At 40.8% G+C, this 19,863-nt stretch overlaps 1 protein-coding gene across 1 annotated transcript; it reads right to left on the bottom strand.

Moving 5' to 3' along the window:
* Positions 1-6,998: 6,998 nt before the first annotated feature.
* On the bottom strand, positions 6,999-16,863 carry POLR1F (RNA polymerase I subunit F). The gene is made up of 4 exons (XM_060782125.2): positions 16,501-16,863; positions 13,684-13,825; positions 11,252-11,460; positions 6,999-9,719 (listed from the first exon to the last, which is right to left on the bottom strand). The coding sequence occupies exons 1-4, from the start codon at positions 16,731-16,733 to the stop codon at positions 9,389-9,391; spliced, it is 915 nt and encodes a 304-aa protein (XP_060638108.2). The 5' UTR covers positions 16,734-16,863; the 3' UTR covers positions 6,999-9,388.
* Positions 16,864-19,863: the final 3,000 nt, after the last annotated feature.

The following is a 19,863-nucleotide window of genomic DNA, read 5'->3' as shown; positions in this document are numbered from 1 at the left end:
GGGAATTGGCAGACTATAACCCCATACAACTGCAGGAAAGGCTACTGAAAGTGTGAATTAATTTAACACAGAATTTGTCCTTAGTTGTTCATAAGAAATAGCAGACAGTGGGGAAGTGCAGAGACCTGAATGGCATGCAAAATTATAAATCTTGGCAAGGGGGATAGAAAGCACGCTTGAAGAGCTATCTATTATTTTTAAAATAGGAGAGACAAGGTGATTGATTTTTCCCAAAGGAGATTCCAAAAGATGTGCAGCCGTGGGAGGGGGAGAAAGGAAGAGCTGATCATTTAGAAAAGGTCATGAAAAGAACCAGAGCAGAAGAGAGCATTTGATCAAAGAAAAGCTGTCACATTCATGAGCTGTAATACAGGCAGCTAAGAAAAAGATGCTAGATAGTCAGCTTGCAGAGATACACAGTAAAGAAAGTGAATAGCTCTTAAACATTAGCCATGTACCTGGAAATTCTAAACTGTAGATGTTCATGAGGGCAGCTCCTGTCACCCCCAGCCTCAAATTCACATCCACATAGGAGCAGATCTTCTGAAAAATCCTATATTTTTACTATAACGTGTCTAGAAACATAGCATAGAATCATGTTGGAGAACATGGAAATGCTCACAAACACTTCCAGTGGGGAAGGACTATTCCGTTTTTCTTGACATAACCTTTTGTGGAATACCTGCAAAACTACTAATAGCAATAGGGTTGGGGTTTTTTTTGTCGTGTCAGGAGCAAGTCGTTTCTGGTGTGAGAGAATTGGCCGTCTGCAAGGACGTTGCCCAGGGGATGCCTGGATGATTTGATGTTTTTATCATCCTTGTGGAAGGCTTCTCTCATGTCCCCGCATGAGAGGCTGGAGCTGATAGAGGGAGCTCATCCGCCTCTCCCCGGATTCGAACCTGCAACCTGTCAGTCTTCAGTCCTGCCGGCACAGGGGTTTAACTCACTGTGCCACCGGGAGCTCCTTATAGCAATAGGTTATATGATTGTACTGCTTTTAGTTGTGCTGAGCAGTATCCACTCACACAAAAGGTTGGCATTTATGTACAGTCTTTCTCCCAAATTCACTATAGTTAGAGATGCAGAAACTCTGGAAGTGAGAAAAAACCCTACCTTTTTTAACTGAGACAATACTTCTCTAGCAATCTGTAGATCCTCCAGTATGTCTTTATGGTGATCTTCTGATGAAAGTTAATTATGCAATTCCTCAGAAGGATCTTGATATTCCAAGAGATATCGTATTAATCACACTCACTAATAATCAATTCTAAAACATTTAAATCTGCAAATGTGGAGGGTTGAGTACATTTCATTGAATGACTCAATCTGTCTAGATCTAGAAAGATATATGGGGAGACAGGTATAAATAAAGAAGAAGATCCATGATTTAGGTACAACTTTCTGTTAAGTTTGCTGATGCATAAGTGGTTGCCTTAGTTCTTGTAGACTGACTTTCCTGAAGAGCTTTTTACTTCTCCACATATTTACAACTTAACCATTCTTCAGAATAGAGACTGCAGTCCAGAAATCAGGACTTGGAAGACAGCTATGAAGGAAGTAGAAAAGAATCTGAATTGTAATGCCATTGTATTTGCCATTTCTTTGTATGGTTGTAAAAGCTGAACAGTGAAGAAAGATAATATAGAGGGATTTTTTCCCGGTGTCAGGAGTGACTTGAGAAACCAGTGGTGCAATGGGTTAAACCTCATGCCAGCAGGACTGCTGACCGACAGATCAGTGGTTCAAATCCGAGGAGAATGGGTTGAGCTCCCTCTGTCAGCTCCAGCTCCCCATGGGGGGACATGAGAGAAGCCTCCCACAAGGATGGTAAAACATCAAACATCCAGGCATCCCCTGGGTTACACCCTTGAAGACAGCCAGTTCTCTCACACCAGAAGTGACTATAGAAGGAAATCAGCTCATTTGAAACATGGTGCTGGAAAAGAGTTCTATGGATACCAGGGACTTTTGAAAAGACAAATACATGGCTTCTAGACTAAATAAAACCTAATATGTAATTAGAAGCTCAAATGACTAAATCGAGACCATTGTACTTTGGCCACATCACGAGAAGACATAATCATTAAAAAAGATAATAATACTTGGTGAGGTAGAAGGAAGGAAAAGGTTAAAACCATATTACGGATGGAAAGACTCTGTCAAGGAAGCTAAAAGACTTGAGCAAGTATAACTTGGAGATCTCTCATTCCTAGGGTTGCCATAAGAATCCACCTGACTGCATTAAAAACAACAAATAGCAACAACCAGTTTGACAACAACCTTTTAAAACTTTAGCATCTAGAATACCAACATGTAAGATAGTATAATATTAACAATATTCAAAAATGTCCCTAGGGTGAAAAATGTTCTGGTTGCTATAGAAATGAGTGCAAGCATAGTGCAGCAATTTGAGCATCAGACGAAGACTAGAAACTAGAGCTTGATTATATATATCTAGCCTTAGAAACCTTGGGCAAGTGACACTCTTAGAGGAAGGCAAAGGCAAACCCCCTTTGAACAATGTCTTGTGAAGAAAACCCCTTAGGCCACCTTTAATTTGAAATTACTTGTGAGCACAAAGCAGCAGCAAAAAAGGAGGACTATAATGCTAGTTGTAGAAAATGATGGTATAACCTTTACATGTTTGTTTACCATAAATATCAAAATGCCACAGTTCTTCTTAAGAATTTTTTTTATCATTGTCAGCATGGACACTACCTACTCATTTCAATGGGGCTTGTAAAAGAGAAATTCCCAGTGGCTTTGATTACTTGGTACAGAAACGGAGATCTATAAATAAAGCAATACTCCACCATGTGGCATTATGTGAAAGTAATATTGTCCTTCTGAAATCTACAATAGAAGATACAAATTGTCAGTTCCATATAAGTACTTTACAACTACAAGTCACTTAATTTTCTTATGAAAATTTCATCCAAAAATAATGTTTTCATTCATTCATATATGCATACACACACACACACACACACACACACACACACACAGCATTTATAATATTAATTGCATTCAACCAACCTTCACTTGGCACACCTGCCTATCTCTTGGGGTGGGACCAAAGAATATTGGGAAAGCAGATACTTTGTATGTAGATATGTTGCATTCGGGCGGTAGGATTGTTCCCTAGCATGACATTCACATGAGAAAGTGATTCCACTATTGGGTTTTTTGCATGAAGTGATCTAGACTGGTGGTGGAAAAAATATTTTTTAAAAAAGTCTTATAGCTGTTTCTTCAAATTGGTGCATGTAGTCCGGGTAGAATCATAGAGTTGCAAGCAACCTCGTGGGCTATCCTGTCCAACCCCCTGCCAAGAACCAGAAAAATTCTATTCAAAGCACCCCTGACAGATTCCCATTCAGCCTCTGTTTAAAAGCCATTTTAGTACTATTTTTAAAAATGAAATAGTTGAGAACCTTGTAAGTTCGAGTACATGCTAAAATTCATTTTGAATCTCTAAGAATCCCCCAACCTCTAGCTCATGGATCCTGGAAGCTGTTCAAAAAGTAACTTTCACAAAATCAATTTCATTTATCCTTAGCTTTAGTGCTGGAAATAACCTCAAAAATTCTGGGAAAACACTGTCCAATGAGGAGGCCAGCCCTACCCAATTGGCACTCTAGATACTTGGAACGACTACTTCCACCGTCTCCAGGAAGCCTGCTCAGAAGACAGGGATATAAAGTATTGATCTAAAAGCAAGAATTGTCTGTTGTTATAAAAATACTCCCTGTGACACATTCTCAGCCCCAGAAAATCCCATGATAGGATTACCATAAATCAGAAATGACTTGAAGGCACACAAGAACGACAATCACTCAAATGTACTGTTTTAACCCAGAGCAGAATCAGAGCTCAATCGCAGAGCTATACAAAATTTCCCAGATTACAGTTTATCACTAGCCTCTGTAGTAAAAGATGGGATCAATAAAGTAGTTTGAATGATGAACTAAGACTCCAGGGGATGAGGGTTCAAATCTCCACTCAACCATGAAAACCAAATGGGGATGAGGCAAGTTACAATACCTTGCTAGGAATGGCCATACTGCTTGGAAAGGCAGAAGGCAGTATGAAAAAAGAAAGAGTGCATTGCAGATGGACAGAGTCAATGAAGGAAGTCACATAATACAATAGCCTTTTATTAGATATGGACACATATTTGCAATTTTGTTTTCTGAAAAGGCAAGCACACTTAGAAGCATGCAATGTTCCAACAGGATACCAACCTTTAAAAAATTGTTATGTTTCGCTTTGTTTTATGGTGTTTCCTTTTTGCACCATATTAATGTCAAAGCTACATGGCATGAGTTAATAAATCTAAGAAAAGGGAGGGGAAATCAAATTATTATTTGGATTATGGCCTAAACACACTGGAACATTTTTTCCTAAATGAGAACACATTACAGAATAACGTGATTTAGAAAACAAAGCAACATTAATAATTAATAATGGCTAGATTGGGCTTTCACATTTTATTCTGCAATGCGGCTCACCTTAGCATTGAGAAATCACACATATTTTTTTCCAAAAATGGACCATAAATGCAGTCAAACGTAATGGAATTATTGATTAAAATATTGCTAAATCTCAGGGAAGCATTTCCACGGACTCCAAGGGGCTTTACTTAAGCCCTCAAACACCTGCATGGAATACAGTTATATTTTTGCTCAGTAATTCCACAATGAAATCACAATAGGCTTAGTTTAAAGGTCTTTCTAGACATCACCTAACAGTGTCTTTTGGCAGAGAAAGACATGAATAAATTAATATTTTAATATAAAAGTCACAAATCATGACGCAGTATGAACTTGAGATTGTATGGAAAATACTTTCTGAAGTTAACTCGGAAACTCTGAAGTTTCATTTTAGCACATTATAAATCTTTAATAAAATGGTTCATAAAGTACCATAACTGGTCTCATGAATGCAACGTTCTCATATTTTATTCATCATTCACATGATAGACATGGCTTAGAATCACAATTGGAAAAGATCTCTAAGATCACCAGCCTCAACCCATTGATTAAGTGCCTACACAGCCTTTGCTTAAAAACTGTCACCTTCCAAGGGAATCTGTTCCACAACCAGGAGGCTCTTTTGAAGGCCTTTTCTCTTGGAATATGATCCCATTGATTCCTGTCCTATTAAATCCGAAAGTAAAGTTGCTCAATGAACTATGTGACACTCATTTGAATATGGTTATCGTCTTATCTTTTTATTGCCTGTTCTACATGAACCTACCCAGGTCCCTCAACCACTCCTGACAGGATTTGTGGTTGGGCCGAGAGTTAACCGAAATCAGTAGGACTTGAGATATAAGTGTTCCCTTCTTCCAAAACAATTTCACTAAGTTCCTTTATGAGAAAAGAGCTTACAGAACCTGTAGAACTCTTAGGAATAATCTGTGTTCAATTCTGGGCACCACAATTCAAGAGGAATGTTGACAAGGTGGAACTTGTCCAGAAGAAGGTGTCTAAAATGATCAAAGTCTGGAAATCATGCCATAGGTGAAGTGGCTTAAAAAGCTGGGTATGTTTAGCCTGCAGATGACATGGTTGAGAGGAGACAAGATCACCATGTTTAAATTATTTGAAAGGCTGTCATAAGAAGGAATAGACTTGTTTTCTGCTGCGATTGGGAGACGAAGACTTGGAGCAATGGTTACAAATTACAGGAGATTCTACCTAAACATTAGGAAACCCTTCCTGACCATGACAACTGTTCAACAATGGCACACACTGCCTCAGAGTGTTTCTGAGGCCCCTTGGAGGCTTTTAAGCAGAGCCTGAATAGCCATCCGTTGGGAGTGCTTTGTTTTTCCTGCATAGCAGAGGGTTGGACAGGATGGCCTGTGCTGTCTCTTCCAACTTGTGGCTTTGTGACCAAGCCTTTAGAGAACCTGTGCAATAGATAGACTTGAAACAAGTGCAATGACCATTAGAACGGCCCAGATTAGCTCATGGATTACATGTTTAACGCTGAATGTATTGTTTTTAAATGTTTTGTTTTTAATGTACTTTTAAATTATATTTTAATATTTATTTAAGTGTACATTGCGTTTCAAGGCATCAAATCGTTGCCTGTATGTAAAGCCACCTTGAGACCCCTCCGGGGTTAGAAAAGCAGGGTAGAAAGGTCGTAAATAAACTCTATGATCCTAAACCATGTATCTGTGAATAAGAGGTGAAGCTCAGAGAGCACCAGAAAGTGAAGCTTAAGCTACATTGTCTATTGGTCTGTCTCCCTAGAAATATGATGCAGGAATAAGGAACTATGAGAAATCTATATCCAACTTACACATATATGGAAAAATCAGGAAGGCTTCACTGGAACAATACTTTTAATCTGTTTTCACATGCCACTTGATTCCTTCCTATCAGTACTGCAGTCAGTGCTAAAATTTGATAACCACTATGGTGCCTGTCTTGGATACAGAAGGTCCAGAAGAACCCTGAAATACTACTGGTATAATGCCTTGCAAACTATTAGAGCTGAACTTCCCTCCCTTCTGGAAGGAAAGGCTATGAAGAATTTTACAGCAAGGATGGCAAAGTTTTATTGGTGATTGTGTTACCTTTTGTAGCATGTGGATCAAATGAAGCTCCCTTGTTCATAGCTATTGGAAATAAAGCAATAATCATGAAAATGTAGTAGCTTTCCAGTGTTGTGATTCAAAGGCAATCTAAAATATTTTCAACTGTACAATTTTCATTGCTGGACACGGTGAGACACATATGGTTCTAAACATAAGGTTATGTCATGTTTTAAGTCAGGTGAAAGAAAACTGCCTTGTACAGGAGGCAAGTGATCTTACATTTAAAGTTATAGGCCTATCCCATATGTGCCCTTTAAGAAGGAAAACCCATTGTATCTGCAGAACTTAGTCCCCAGGCATGCGATTTGCAGACTTACACCTTCCACTTTAAACACCTTTGAGAGGAAGAAAAGTACCAATTCACAGTCTGCAATGAAATTACTTTTCAATATTTAAGCTGTTTTTAATGTTTTGGGGGGTATGGAATCTGAAAAAAGTCCCCCACAATAAACATGTTTTATCACACGTTTTTTCACATGAGTCATTACTAATTTTTATACTATTTTCATTCAGTGAAAACTACACACAAACAACAAAGTAATAGGAAAAAAAACCTGTATGTCAAGGAGCAAATCAGGTCATTTTGGATTTAAAAAGCAAAATTCATATAAAACCAGAATATATTTTCAAAAGCTTTTATGACTCTTATTAGAATCGGAAAATGGGTCTGACTAAAAACTCCAAAATCTGTGCCAGGTCAAAAGGTTTAAAGCAGCCCCAAGGCCTATTTTGGTGGCTCCCAATGTCAGTTTCCCCATTTTTGTCCCCAAATACCTTCTCTGACCACAATCATTTCAAGACCAGGATAAACCTTCTTTAAAAGAGATTTAGTGACATGAAAGCATTGCAACCCAGTCAAAAAAAAATCTTGGTATCTTTTTCTTTAGGCCTGTTCCTGGGGTTATTTGGGATAACTGATTCAGAAAATTGCATTGGATAGACTACATCAGCTCTAGTTTCTTAGATATGGTTATCATGGTTTTCTATGGGCAAGCAGATTAAGAGTGGTTCTGTAGCTCAAAAATGAGCTGATAGGGGGAAACGTAGTTTGTTTTTAAAAAAGCTTTTATAAAAATGCCCACAGTAGTCCAAAAAAAAAAGGGGGGGGACCCCATCCCAAGAGCATTCAGGGACATTTGAGGGGTGGGGATCTTTTTTTCCCCTTTCAGGACAATAAAGTCACATGTAATTAAACATTACATCAGAATTAGTGGCATGGAAGGAAGTGTATACTAGAAGCATCTAATTAAAAAGATGACCTTGACCTGAACTAGCTATTGTCACGAGTGATGAGTCCTTTATAATGTTTGGCACTAAATACCATCTTCATCTTAATTCACATTGAGAGTCAGATCTGAGTAGAAGCAGGTGATGCTATGAGGACAGGCATTTGGGGCAGAGGGCTGAGGCTCCACTAGCAAAATGAGAAGGCAGCCTCCTCCTCTATGCGACAATGGTTTCCATATTTTGAAATAAAGCTATCATTCATCACATACTGGATTCAATTTCCTGTACACAGGGGTGGCTCAACCCATTACGCAAAGTATAGTTGATTTTGCCCAGGGGCGCTCTTGAGGAGCTCTTGGGGGGAAATAGACCTTGACATATGCGAGTTGTAATTACTGGGATGTATAGTTCACCTACAATCAAAGAGCATTCTGAACTCCACCAATGATGGAATTGAACCAAATATGGCACACAGAACTCCCACGACTAACAGAAAATATATATCAGTGATTGGTTGTGGGGGGGGGGGGGGGGGGGCGCAAAATACTGTTTCCTTACCGTTGAAGATTACCTTCCTGTACATCTCAGATGGCAAAATCAACAGTTAGTTATTTTTAGTATTTCACATTCTCCAACCTTAAGGAATTAATGCTACCTTGGTGGCCTAATTGGTAGTCCCTGATGACTCCACATTAAAATCTAGAGATTTTTGCTACAATGATACTATCTATTCATCAAAGCAAGACAAAACCACATGTTTTAATCTACAGAACGTAGAGGAATTCCTCTTCAAGGGAGCTGCCCAATTTTTATGGCAAAATTAACAGGCTATAGCTCTTCCAGATACATATATTACCTGTAACCCTGAAGACGTAATTACCATTACCACAGTGACTATTGCAGTTGCAACTTGAAATTTTAGAGGTAGGCTTATAAAGAGAAAATGTCCAGAATAATGAGTCAGATTTCTCCTGTTCAAAGACATCCATACATGCCCAAAATGGTATACAAACCTACTCCCTCTCTTCTGTTTGCTCCTCCTGTTAGATATCTGGTGGTCTGTGGGTTTTGTTTTTTTTAAAGATGTGTCCTGATATCTGATGTCATTCTGATATCATTTTGCAATATACCTCAGTTACAAGCATTGCTCCTTTCACTTTTTGATGAAAAACAATCTGCATATTTCAGAAAAAAATCTGACAAAGTACAAAAAACACAATGTCCTTTTTCATATTTGGCTAACTGCTTTTATCAGTCTTCCACGTGGTTCTGTATGCAACATTTCTAATGAAACAACTGCAAAACAAAAAACCATTAACACTAAAATGAAGCATAATACATCTGAGGCTGGATCTACACTGCCTTATATGCCAGGATCTGATCCCAGATTATCTGCTCATCTCGGATTATCTGCAGTGTGGACTCATATAATCCAGTTCAAAGCAGATAATCTGGAATCAGATCCTGGAATATAGGGCAGTATAGATCCAGCCTGAGAGAGGAGTTCCACATTCTGTTGAAGGCACTTTAGCTTTACTCCATTTCTCATTCTTTTCTCTTCTTTTTAGCTTTTGACTGTGAGAATGCAGGGAGTCCGTTGTCTTCCTCACAATGTTTTCTCTTCTTTTTCTTAGATGTGGCATGATCACTGTGGTAGCCGCTTGAGTCACTGGCATGTGTTCCTGAATCTGCTACGTTTTGACCAGCCTCTGTATCTGCCATATCACATATCCCATTATCAATGTCCTTGGGATCCATTTCTCTGTCAGGGTCAGTAGTCGCTAAGTCAATCTCCATCTCCTCAATACCATTCTGCCCATCAAGATGCTTCTCGTGTTTTTTCTTGTGCTTTTCTTTTGGAATCTTTTCTCCAGTGCTATGTTAGAGAGATAATGCAACAGTGATACAATGTAGTAAGAAATAATCATCATTTTGCTAAATATACCAATACAACATTATATGAATAGAAGATGTTCTATCGTCATTAACTTTCACAATTAGATCTACTTATTTACTTCATTTCAACTTTCTATACTGTCTGTTTCTGCTTTTTGTGCATATGGATCCTGTAACTGACTTCTGCCTGTGGAGGATGCTACCATTTGATATTTGATTCCATATCAGAGATCTACTGGCCTCCCGTATAACATTTTAAGGGCTGCCGTGTTATAACAACAACAACAACTTTATTTTTATACCCTGCCTCCATCTCCCCAAAGAGACTCAAGGCGGCTTACATGGGGCCAAGCCTGATCAATACAGTTAAAATATGACACATTAAAATACATAGCAATATAAAACAAGGTAAAACAACACATTATAACAGTATAAAACAGGCATCAAAATCAACAACCAATACCAAAATTCAGTTTATCATCACAAGTGTGCGGACTGGTGCAACAATAACTTAAGGATAGGGCTAATAGATAAAGTGCATGAGTCATAAGGCAGCAGTAAAGATAGGAGCAATGGTAAAGTGTGAGGACAAAATTTAGAATCCCAGCTGGGGCCAGCTATCTAAGGAATTACCTACTCAAAAGCATAGTGGAACACCCATGTCTTTAACTCTTTGCAGAAAGTAGACAGAGAGGGAGTTTGCCTGATCTCCCTGGGAAGTTCCAAAGTGACAACCAAGAAAGCCCTTTCTCTCGTCTCCACCAACCAGAAGCGAGAAGCAGAGCCTCTCCAGAGGATCTTAGAGATCATGAAGGTTTGTAGGAGAAGCTGCAGTCACAAAGACAGGCAGGTCCTGAACCGTTTAGAGCTTTAGAAGTGATAACCTGCACCTTGAATTGGGACAATGTAATTTAGGCATGTGTAATAGAGCTCTATTACGCACACAAAATCTGAGTCTACTTTTTTGTGTTTTTTAAACGTTCATTTTAAGCAAAACCGATAGCCAATACCTAGAATGTCTCTTCAAATCTTAAGACGGAACAACATGAAGATCCTTAAGAGCACAAATCACTTGCCACTACTAAATGGCTTTTTGAGATATTAGTCCCATTCATGTTCCCATGCCTTTCAAATTTTAATAGATTTCACAAACCCATTGCTCCAGTCTTTAGAAAATCAACTTCTGGCCAACCTGAGAAGCACAGTACAATTCCCATAGCCGTGATATGTTCCCAAACTGAGAATGAAAACAGCACACCATGGGCAATAGTGACCGTATTGGAATGAACAACTTCCACTGGAAATTACAACAGAGTCATGACTGGGGACCTCAAAATTTCCTAGAGATATTCACTTCAAATGATGTTGAACTCCTGCTCCCATCAGCCATAACCATTTTAGCCTGTGGTACTGCAGCAAATCATGGAAGTTTCAATCCAAAATATCCACTCATGCCAAAGTAAATTCATCTCATTTAAGTACTTTATAAAAAATAAAATAGCATTAGTGTACCTGTTTCTATACAATTTTCCTCTGATGCAGAACACTCCAGCAGCATCTGAATCAAAATGTGACACTTTAAACACCAGCGTGTTGCCAATCTCAAAACCAAGGTTTTTCCATTCATCGATCGAGAGATGATCTGGCTTGGGGATAGACGCGTTAAAGCATCCATGTACCAGGCAACCTATGTGGCTAGGTGCCACTTTATTGATTATACCCTGGAAAGAGATAATTTATTAGGAGGATGACAAAGAAATTGTATTTTGTGACATTATATTGTAGATTATATGCAAACTCAGCTGGGAAATGCAACATGGAGAAAGCTTAAAAGAAGCAATCATACAATAAGCAATTACAAAAAGATTTAGTCTCCAAGGCAGCTTTGTTGGTTTGCTTCTTGAATAGAATGTTTACCACAGGAAGTGGGCCCATCTGTAACCACACAGCATTTATTTGAAGAAAAACACCTTACATTTTCAACTTTTCTTTGATTTTAAATGTAATGTATCGCATATGTGTATTGTAAACCACTTTGAGCCTTCGGGGAGTGGCGGTATATAAAATTGATTAATAAACTATATAAAAAGAGTATGTAACTGAATACACACACACTTCAATAATCACAACAAGCAATCCAATTGTTTGAAATATGAGATTTGCAGAATCCTAGCTAGACTGTGACTGATCACTAAAGATTCAACACTAAATATTCGCAAAATATTGTTCTCGAAGCAAAGGAAGTATTTGTTTCTATGGAACTCTAAAGTTTGTAATGTTACTACTCTTAAATTATACAGCCCGTTACTTCTTGTTAAACAGTTTAAAACAAATGGCTTATACCTTACTTATAGAGAATTGTTGACATTTTCTGGTACAGTTCTATACCAGAATGTATACTGATTGAAATAACAGTATTTCCAGTTAGACATATTTAGAAAAATGACATAATCAGTGTTTCTATGGGCTGGATGGGGGAAAATAAATTGAAACCGAATCCAAACAAAATCCAGAAACTGAATACAGAGGTGCATGCCATCAAGAGTCCTCATCTGGGGATGAAGGTGTGTCAACAGATTCTACACTACCTCTGAAAGACTGTGCTTGCTACTTGGGAGTGCTCCTGGATCTATCCCTCCAAATGTCAGCCCACGTAGATGCAATGGTCAGGAGTACTTACTATCACCTTCTGCTGATCCGCCAGCCGTGCCCCTTCCTAGAGTTGGAGGACCTTAAAATGGTAGTGCATGTGCTGCTAAACTCAAGGTTGGACTTCTACAATGCGCTTAACTTTGGGCTACTTTTGTACCAAGTTCAGAAACTCCAATTCGTTCAAAATATGGCAGCCAGATTGGTTATCATATCTATATTACAGACATACTAAAGTCACTCCACTGGCTGACAAGTTTCCGGGCAAAGTAAAAAATATTAGCTTTGACCTTTAAAACCCTACATGGTTTGGGTCCGGGTTAACTACAGGATCGCCTTCTCCTGTACAATCCGCCCCGAACACTTAGGTCCTCTGGGGGGTGTCTGCCCCTGCCTACTAGAACCTGACAGGCAACCCTCACTCAGATAATCTTTTCATCAGCTGCCCCAAAACTGTGGAATAACCTGCCATAGAAGACCTAAGACAGCTAGGTAAGCTGTCGCAATTTAAGACACAAGTAAAGATCTATCTCTTCTGGCAAGCCTACCCCAAACAGTTTTAATGACAATTTTTGTAATTTAATATGTGTATTTTATGGAAATATATTTCAATTTGTGTATTTTATGGAAATATGTTATGCGTTTTTTAAAGAATGTTTTTAGATAAATTTGTGTTTTAGCAATATTGTAACCCACCTCAAGCCATGAGGAGAGTCAGGCAAGAAATAAAAATTGTTATTGTTATTCTAGCTAGGCATATCCAAGTAAACTGATTTTAAGGATTTAAGCATGCATAGTACTAGATACAAGTCGAGTATCTCTTAAATCCTAATAAATCCAAAATGCTCTAAAATTGTCCACATGGGTGATTGAGGTAGTTACATTTTTATTCTGGTGATTCAATGTGCACAAACTTTGTTTCATGCACAAAATCAGTTAAAATATTGTGTATAAAATTACTTTCAGACTATGAGTGCAAAGTGTTTTTGAAATATAAATGCATATGTGTTAAAATTTGATTCACATCTCCAAAAGAATTCATTATATGCAAATATTCCTGAATCCAAAATTCAAAACACTTCTGGTTCCACAAATGTCAGATACAGAATATTCAATTTGTATAACTAAACTGTTTTGTTTTTAAAGCCTGCTTTAAAAAGGCTTAGCTATCACACACAATAGTAAATCAGTTAACTTCAAGCACTCAGTGATTAGATTTTTCAGTGTAGTTGTACTCATCAATGGAGATGCTGTATTATACTCATTAGAAATATATTTTTTCTTTGTCTACATACCACAAGTTTTCTTCCAGCTTGAGGCTGAAAGACTACAAAACTTGCTTCAATGTCCAGATGGATAGCCCCAATGTCATCTATTATATCTCCCAGTTCTTTGGTTATTTTGATATCATCATACGCCACAGGGACACCTTGGAAACTGCAAGAAATAAAGAAAGCTATCAACACATACACTGAAAAACAATGAATGATTTCCAGAGTAAAAGAGATCAAATCCTATTTACAGAATGTTTGCACAGATAAGATTGCCTGGCCCTCTTCTGAGTGTCATGTAGAAACAAGAACAGGTACTTTTGATTACAGAATTCATGTATGTGTGTGCGCGCATATGTAACTACAGAGAGACCTAGCTGTGGAGTTTATAAGGGGAAAAAAGTTCAGATATGAGTAGCATTGGGTTCTTGTAGGTTCTTTTGGGCTATAGGGCCATGTTCTAGAGGCATTTCTCCTGACGTTTCGCCTGCATCTATGGCAAGCATCCTCAGAGGTAGTGAGGTCTGTTGGAAATAGGAAAATGGGTTCATATATCTGTGGAATGACTGGGGTGGGGCAAAGAGCTCTCTGCTGAAGCTAGGTGTGAATGTTTCAGCTGACCACCTTCATTAGCATATGAGTAGCATTGTTTACCAGAATTACTTAAAATGATATAGAGACGATTTCAGCTATGAGTTAAAGGGTCCTACCCTTGAGGATCTTTCCTAAAGAAGTGATACAATACCATATATCTCTCCAAGTCACATCATCCATCATCACCTTTCGCAATGGTCCCTATGTGTGTGCATGCCTTCAAATCTTCTGTCAATATATGCCTATATCCATGTAATAATAATGTTGTTGTTCATTCGTTCAGTCGTCTCCGACTCTTCGTGACCTCATGGACCAGCCCACGCCAGAGCTCCCTGTTGGCCGTCACCACCCCCAGCTCCTTCAAGGTCAGTCCAGTCACTTCAAGGATGCCATCCATCTATCTTGCCCTTGGTCGGCCCCTCTTCCTTTTACCTTCTACTTTCCCCAGCATAATTGTCTTCTCTAGGCTTTGCAATAATAATAATAATAATAATAATAATAACAACAACACTTTATTTATATTGCATCCTTCTCACCCCGAAGGGGACTCTGGGCAGATGACAGCACATATACACGGCAAACATTCAATGCTGCTCTGTACAGACAATACACAGTCAGAACAGAAGGAGGTGGTTTGTTTCGATGCAGTGTCCAGCTGTTTTTGGTGCCATGGAAGGTTGGACTGGAGTCCAGGGATACTGTTGCTCTATCCTCTAAGACGAAAAGCCGTCACAACTTCCTCCTTCCTTTTTGGTCGCCAACATTTTCTGATCTTCTTTATGGTGTCATAACCACCACCACCACCACTTTTAGCGGTACCTAATTTCTCTAATTACAGCTAAAGCTGTTTTCGAATTGCTTAGGTAAGCAATGAGCTAGGCTGACCGTCGGCAGCTCACACTGACCTGGGGCTTCAAACTTGCACTCTTTCAGTTGATAGATCCTATAATTGCTGGTGATTTACCAGCTGTGCTAAACCTCTGGCCCTTAGGTCTGACAATGCTTTGCTTCCAAGATCAGACGAGACCTGTCGCTTTCAAGGTAATGTCCTACTCATGACTTAATTTCCCACACAGCCATATTACTCAGAATATCAAGGCAGGAAATCCCACATTATCTGCTTTGAACTGGACTAGATGGCAGTGTGGACTCAGATATTCTAATTCAAAGCAGATATTGTGGGAGATTTTGTGCCTTGATATTCTGGGTTATACGGCTGTGTGGAAGAGCCCCAAGTAGAACTGTCTGCATTTAGATCCAGTCTATGGGGTCTTTTATAAACATGTATTTTATAAATATTCATCCGGAGAGGCCCTGCTCGTGATTCCACCTGCGTCACAGGCGCGTTTGGTGGGGACGCATGACAGGGCCTTTTCTGTGGTGGCCCCCCAACTCTGGAACACCCTCCCCAAAGATCTTAGACAGGCCCCTACATTGGCAGTCTTTAGAAAGAACTTGAAGACCTGGCTGTTCCGACGTGCCTTTCCAGAATAGGAAACTCCAATAACAAGTCCCAGAAGCACTTTATTAGAACTAAGATTGCTGCACACCGCACACTGCACTTGCCCTACAATCCTTACATATCACCTGTCACATCAGCACTTTTAACCTTGTAAACATTACTCTGGCCTGGCCCAGTTTTATAGTGTCTTGATGTATTATTTATCACTTGTTGTTTAATATTGCTTTAACTGTTTTTAATTTGCTTTAGGTGTTGTATTGTTATGTTGTGTTTTGAGGCCTTGGCCTTTGTAAGCCGCATCGAGTCCTTCGGGAGATGCTAGCGGGGTACAAATAAAGTTAATAATAATAATAATGTCTATGTGATATAAGCACTAAATGATATACAAGCAGCCCCCAACTTACAAACATAATTAAGAACAGGGGCAAGACAACAGTGAGGGAAAAGTACCCCTAGGAAGGAAAATTCACTCCTGAAAGGGTTATCATGGCAAAAAGGTGCCTCCACTGAAACTTTATCTAAAAAATTGGACTTAGGCCAGATAGGAGAAAAGTTGGGCCCTCCGGGTGTTTTGGACTGCAACTCCCACCATTCCTAACAGCCTCAGGCCCTTTCCTTTTCCCCCTGAGGCTGTTAGGAATGGTGGGAGTTGCAGTCCAAAACACCTGGAGGGCCCAAGTTTGCCTCTGCCTGCTATAAAGTGTTTAAATTTTCCAAGACCAGCCTTGAGGCCTCTGTGTGGGGATTAAGAGAGGCCTCCACGACAGCGCCGCCCGGGCCCTGACCTCTCGGAGAAGCGGCGCAGCTCGGCGTCCAACTGGAGGCAGATCCCAGTCCGCTTCCGGTGGAGGAAGCGCGGCGGGAGGGCGACGTGCCTCCGATGAGGCATGACCACCAGGCAGGAGTAGCGACTCTCCGTCAGCGCCCGCGCCGCCTCGAAAGAGGGCAGCTGGGCGCCGAAGGGAGGAAGCGCCGCCGGAACTGGGACCGCGCCTTCGTCGTCTGTCTCCGCCGCCATCGCGCCTTCTGCGACGAATGTCTTCGGGGATCACTCCCCCTTCCCCGCACGAGGCGCCTCTCGCGCTCCCTCCCGTCGCCCTGTGATGACGCTGACGCAGTCGACACAAGCGTCAGGCCTCCCTCCAGACTGGGAGACAGCCCTAAGCGGAAGTGGTTCTGCCTCTCTTCCGGTGAGGGTGATGCGGCCGCCATCTTGGGAGTGGCTTGGCTCCTTTCGCTCCGCCCACTTCTAGGAGGAAAAGGGTATAGCTGTGTGGAAGGTTGCAAAGATCTCAAATACGCCTTAAACATCCCTGATCTGAAAGGCTTCAGACAAGAAGTGTTTGGGATTTTCCCCCTCCCTCCACCCAGATTTGGAATATCTTTATTTGTATACACAGTAGACTCTCAGGGCCCTTCCACACAGCCATATAACCCAGAATACTTACTTAGGCGATCCCTCCTTGGACGAGTAGGATAGTCTTCCAGGATCAGTATTCTTGTGGATCCCTAGGTGACTGTGGAGCCCTATTCTTGACCTCCATCTTCTCCCACAGTGAGGGCATTGGTTTACAGGTGGAAGGCGGTCTCACTTGGGGTTGGCTTGACGCGCCTTCCTCTTGGCACATTTCTCTCTTTCACTCTCCATTGTGCCTCTTCAAATTCTGCAGCACTGCTGGTCACAGCTGACCTCCAGCTGGAGCGCTCAAAGGCCAGGGCTTCCCAGTTCTCAGTGTCTATGCCAGAGTTTTTGAGGTTGGCTTTGAGCCCATCTTTAAATATCTTTTCCTGTCCTCCAACATTCCGTTTTCCCTTCTTGAGTTCGGAGTAGAGCAACTGCTTTGGGAGACGGTGGTCAGGCATCCGGACAACGTGGCCAGTCCAGCAGAGTTGATGGCAAAGGGCCATCACTTCGGTGCTGGTGGTCTTTGCTTCTTCCAGCACGCTGACGTTTGTCCGCTTGTCTTCCCAAGAGATTTGCAGGATTTTTCGGAGGCAGCACAGATGGCAGGCAGTGGGGCTGAAATTCCCAAAGGCCACCCCCCCCCCCAAAAAAAAATTTCATGGTGCTCCGTGAGAAGGCCTTACTGGTACATTATTTAAACTGTTATGTTTACTCATATCATGATCTGATCACCATACTCAATATATCCCATATGCATGGGGCTATTGGTATAACGAGACAAAAGGTTTGCAAGGGTAGATCTTCAGCCCCCCCCCCCCTTGAATCAAACTCAGCCCCTCATACAGCTGTGTGGAAGAGGCCTAAATCCAGTTCAATGCAGTTAATTGGCATCCTGAAACTGGATTATATGGCGGTGTAGATCCAGCCAAAACAGTTTGAATCTCCAAGACCCAAAAGGCATCCAGGCAGTTTCACAAAAGTCACTTTTCTTCTTCTTAGGCCTCTTCCACACAGCTGAATAAAATCCCACATTTCTGCTTTTTGCTGGGTTATATGGCAGTGTGGGCTCAGATAGCCCTTCCAGACAAGCCCTATATCCCAGGGTCTGATCTCGGGTTTTCTGCTTTAAACTGGATTATATGAGTCCGGACTGCCAGAAAACAGAAAATCTGGGATCAGATCCTGGGATATAGAGCCTGTCTGGAAGGGCTCTCAGTTCAAAGCAGATATTGTGGGATTTTCTGCCTTGATATTCTGGGTTACATGGCTGTGTGTATGGTCTTTATTTTCTTATACTTATTTATATCCTGCTTTTTCTCACCATATGGAGACTCAAAGCAGTTCACGACTAAAAGCATTGCAATACAACTTAAAATAGACAAATGTACAAGTATTAAAACAGTATTAAACATAATTAAAAGCATACAAAATCACAGCAGCCCCTGATGAGCTTAAAACCCTTCCTCTTTAAAAGCCTGCCTGAATAAAACGGTTTTAACCTGAGGCCTGAAGGACAGCAGGGAGGGATCCATTCTGGCTTCCCTGTGCAGGGAGTTCCAGAGTCGAGACGCAGCCACCGAGAAGGCCTTCACTCTTGTTCCCACCAACTGCGCTTGAATGGAGGTGGGACCAAGAGAAGGGCCTCTCCTGAAGATCTCAGTGCCAGGGCAGGTTTGTACAAAGGGATGTGGTCAGCCAAATAGCCTGGACCTGAGCCGTCTAGGACTTTAAAGGTCATAACCAGCACTTTGAATTGTGCCGGAAACAGATGATAAAAATATGATTTTTATTTTGATGGTCTTTAGTACATTTTGGGAGTTGCTGAGGCTCAGGCATGTAGCCGGGGGGGGGGGGGGCTTCAACCCCCCCGAAATTCTCATGGTGGTCTGCAAGAAGGCCTTACTGGTACATGCTCAATATATCCCATATGCATGGAGGTATTGGGGTAACAATACAAAAGATTTGCTAGGGTAAACCCTCTTTCACTCAGACTCACCCCCCCCCCCCCCCGCCCCAAAAAAATTCAAAATCCTGGCTACGGGTTGGTGAAGTTGGATCTACATTGCCATAGAATCACTGAGTTCAAAGAGACCTCATGGGCATCCAATCCAACCCCATTCTGCCATGCAGAAAAAGCACAATCAAAGCACCCACAACATATGGCCATCCAGCCTCTGTTTAAAAGCCTCCAAAGAAGGAACTTCCACCACAGAATGGTCAGTGTAAACTCATATAATGCAATAATAGAGTTAAACTGCATTATATGAATCTACACAATTGAACTGCACGCTATGGCAGTGTAAATGGGTTCAAGGTTATCTTTCCTCTTTCCTCTATGTTTTGCTATTCATTGATGTTTAAGTGAAGGCTTCTGGAAGCAACTAGTGTTTACCTTGTCAGTCGTAGGCAAGCTCATACAATTCCAATAGTAGAAATGGGAGAACTATTCTATTTTTTCCAGCTCAGGCTTCATTGCATTGTTTACTACAGACATGCTCTTGCAACTCAATGTTTCTCCAGCTCTTCTTCAGCATCCTCCTAATGTTGGTGCTCCTAAAAGGTATCTAGCTGGACAGAGGACAAGGAGGAGAAGCATTCCAGGCGGTTATAAAAAGTCTTAGAAAAAATGGAGTCTCAGGGCCCTTCCACACAGCCATATAACCCAGAATATCAAGACAGGAAATCCCACAATATCTGTTTTGAACTGGGTTATCTGAGTCCATACTGCCAAATATTTCAGTTC

Source organism: Anolis sagrei, chromosome 6, assembly GCF_037176765.1.
Source record: "Anolis sagrei isolate rAnoSag1 chromosome 6, rAnoSag1.mat, whole genome shotgun sequence".
In the NCBI taxonomy this organism is placed as follows: domain Eukaryota; kingdom Metazoa; phylum Chordata; class Lepidosauria; order Squamata; family Dactyloidae; genus Anolis; species Anolis sagrei.
The sequence above is the reverse complement of the archived record's forward strand: the minus strand, read 5'-3'. Positions and strand labels throughout refer to the sequence as shown.

Coding starts and splice junctions, on each gene's coding strand:
- POLR1F (XM_060782125.2), bottom strand. CDS start 16,733: ATGGCGGCGGAGACAGACGACGAAGGCGCGGTCCCAGTTCCGGCGGCG. Junction 13,826..16,500: donor CTGCGCCGCTTCTCCGAGAG/GTCAGGGCCCGG, acceptor TATTTCTTGCAG/TTTCCAAGGTGTCCCTGTGG. Junction 11,461..13,683: donor AAGCTGGAAGAAAACTTGTG/GTATGTAGACAA, acceptor ATCTCTTTCCAG/GGTATAATCAATAAAGTGGC.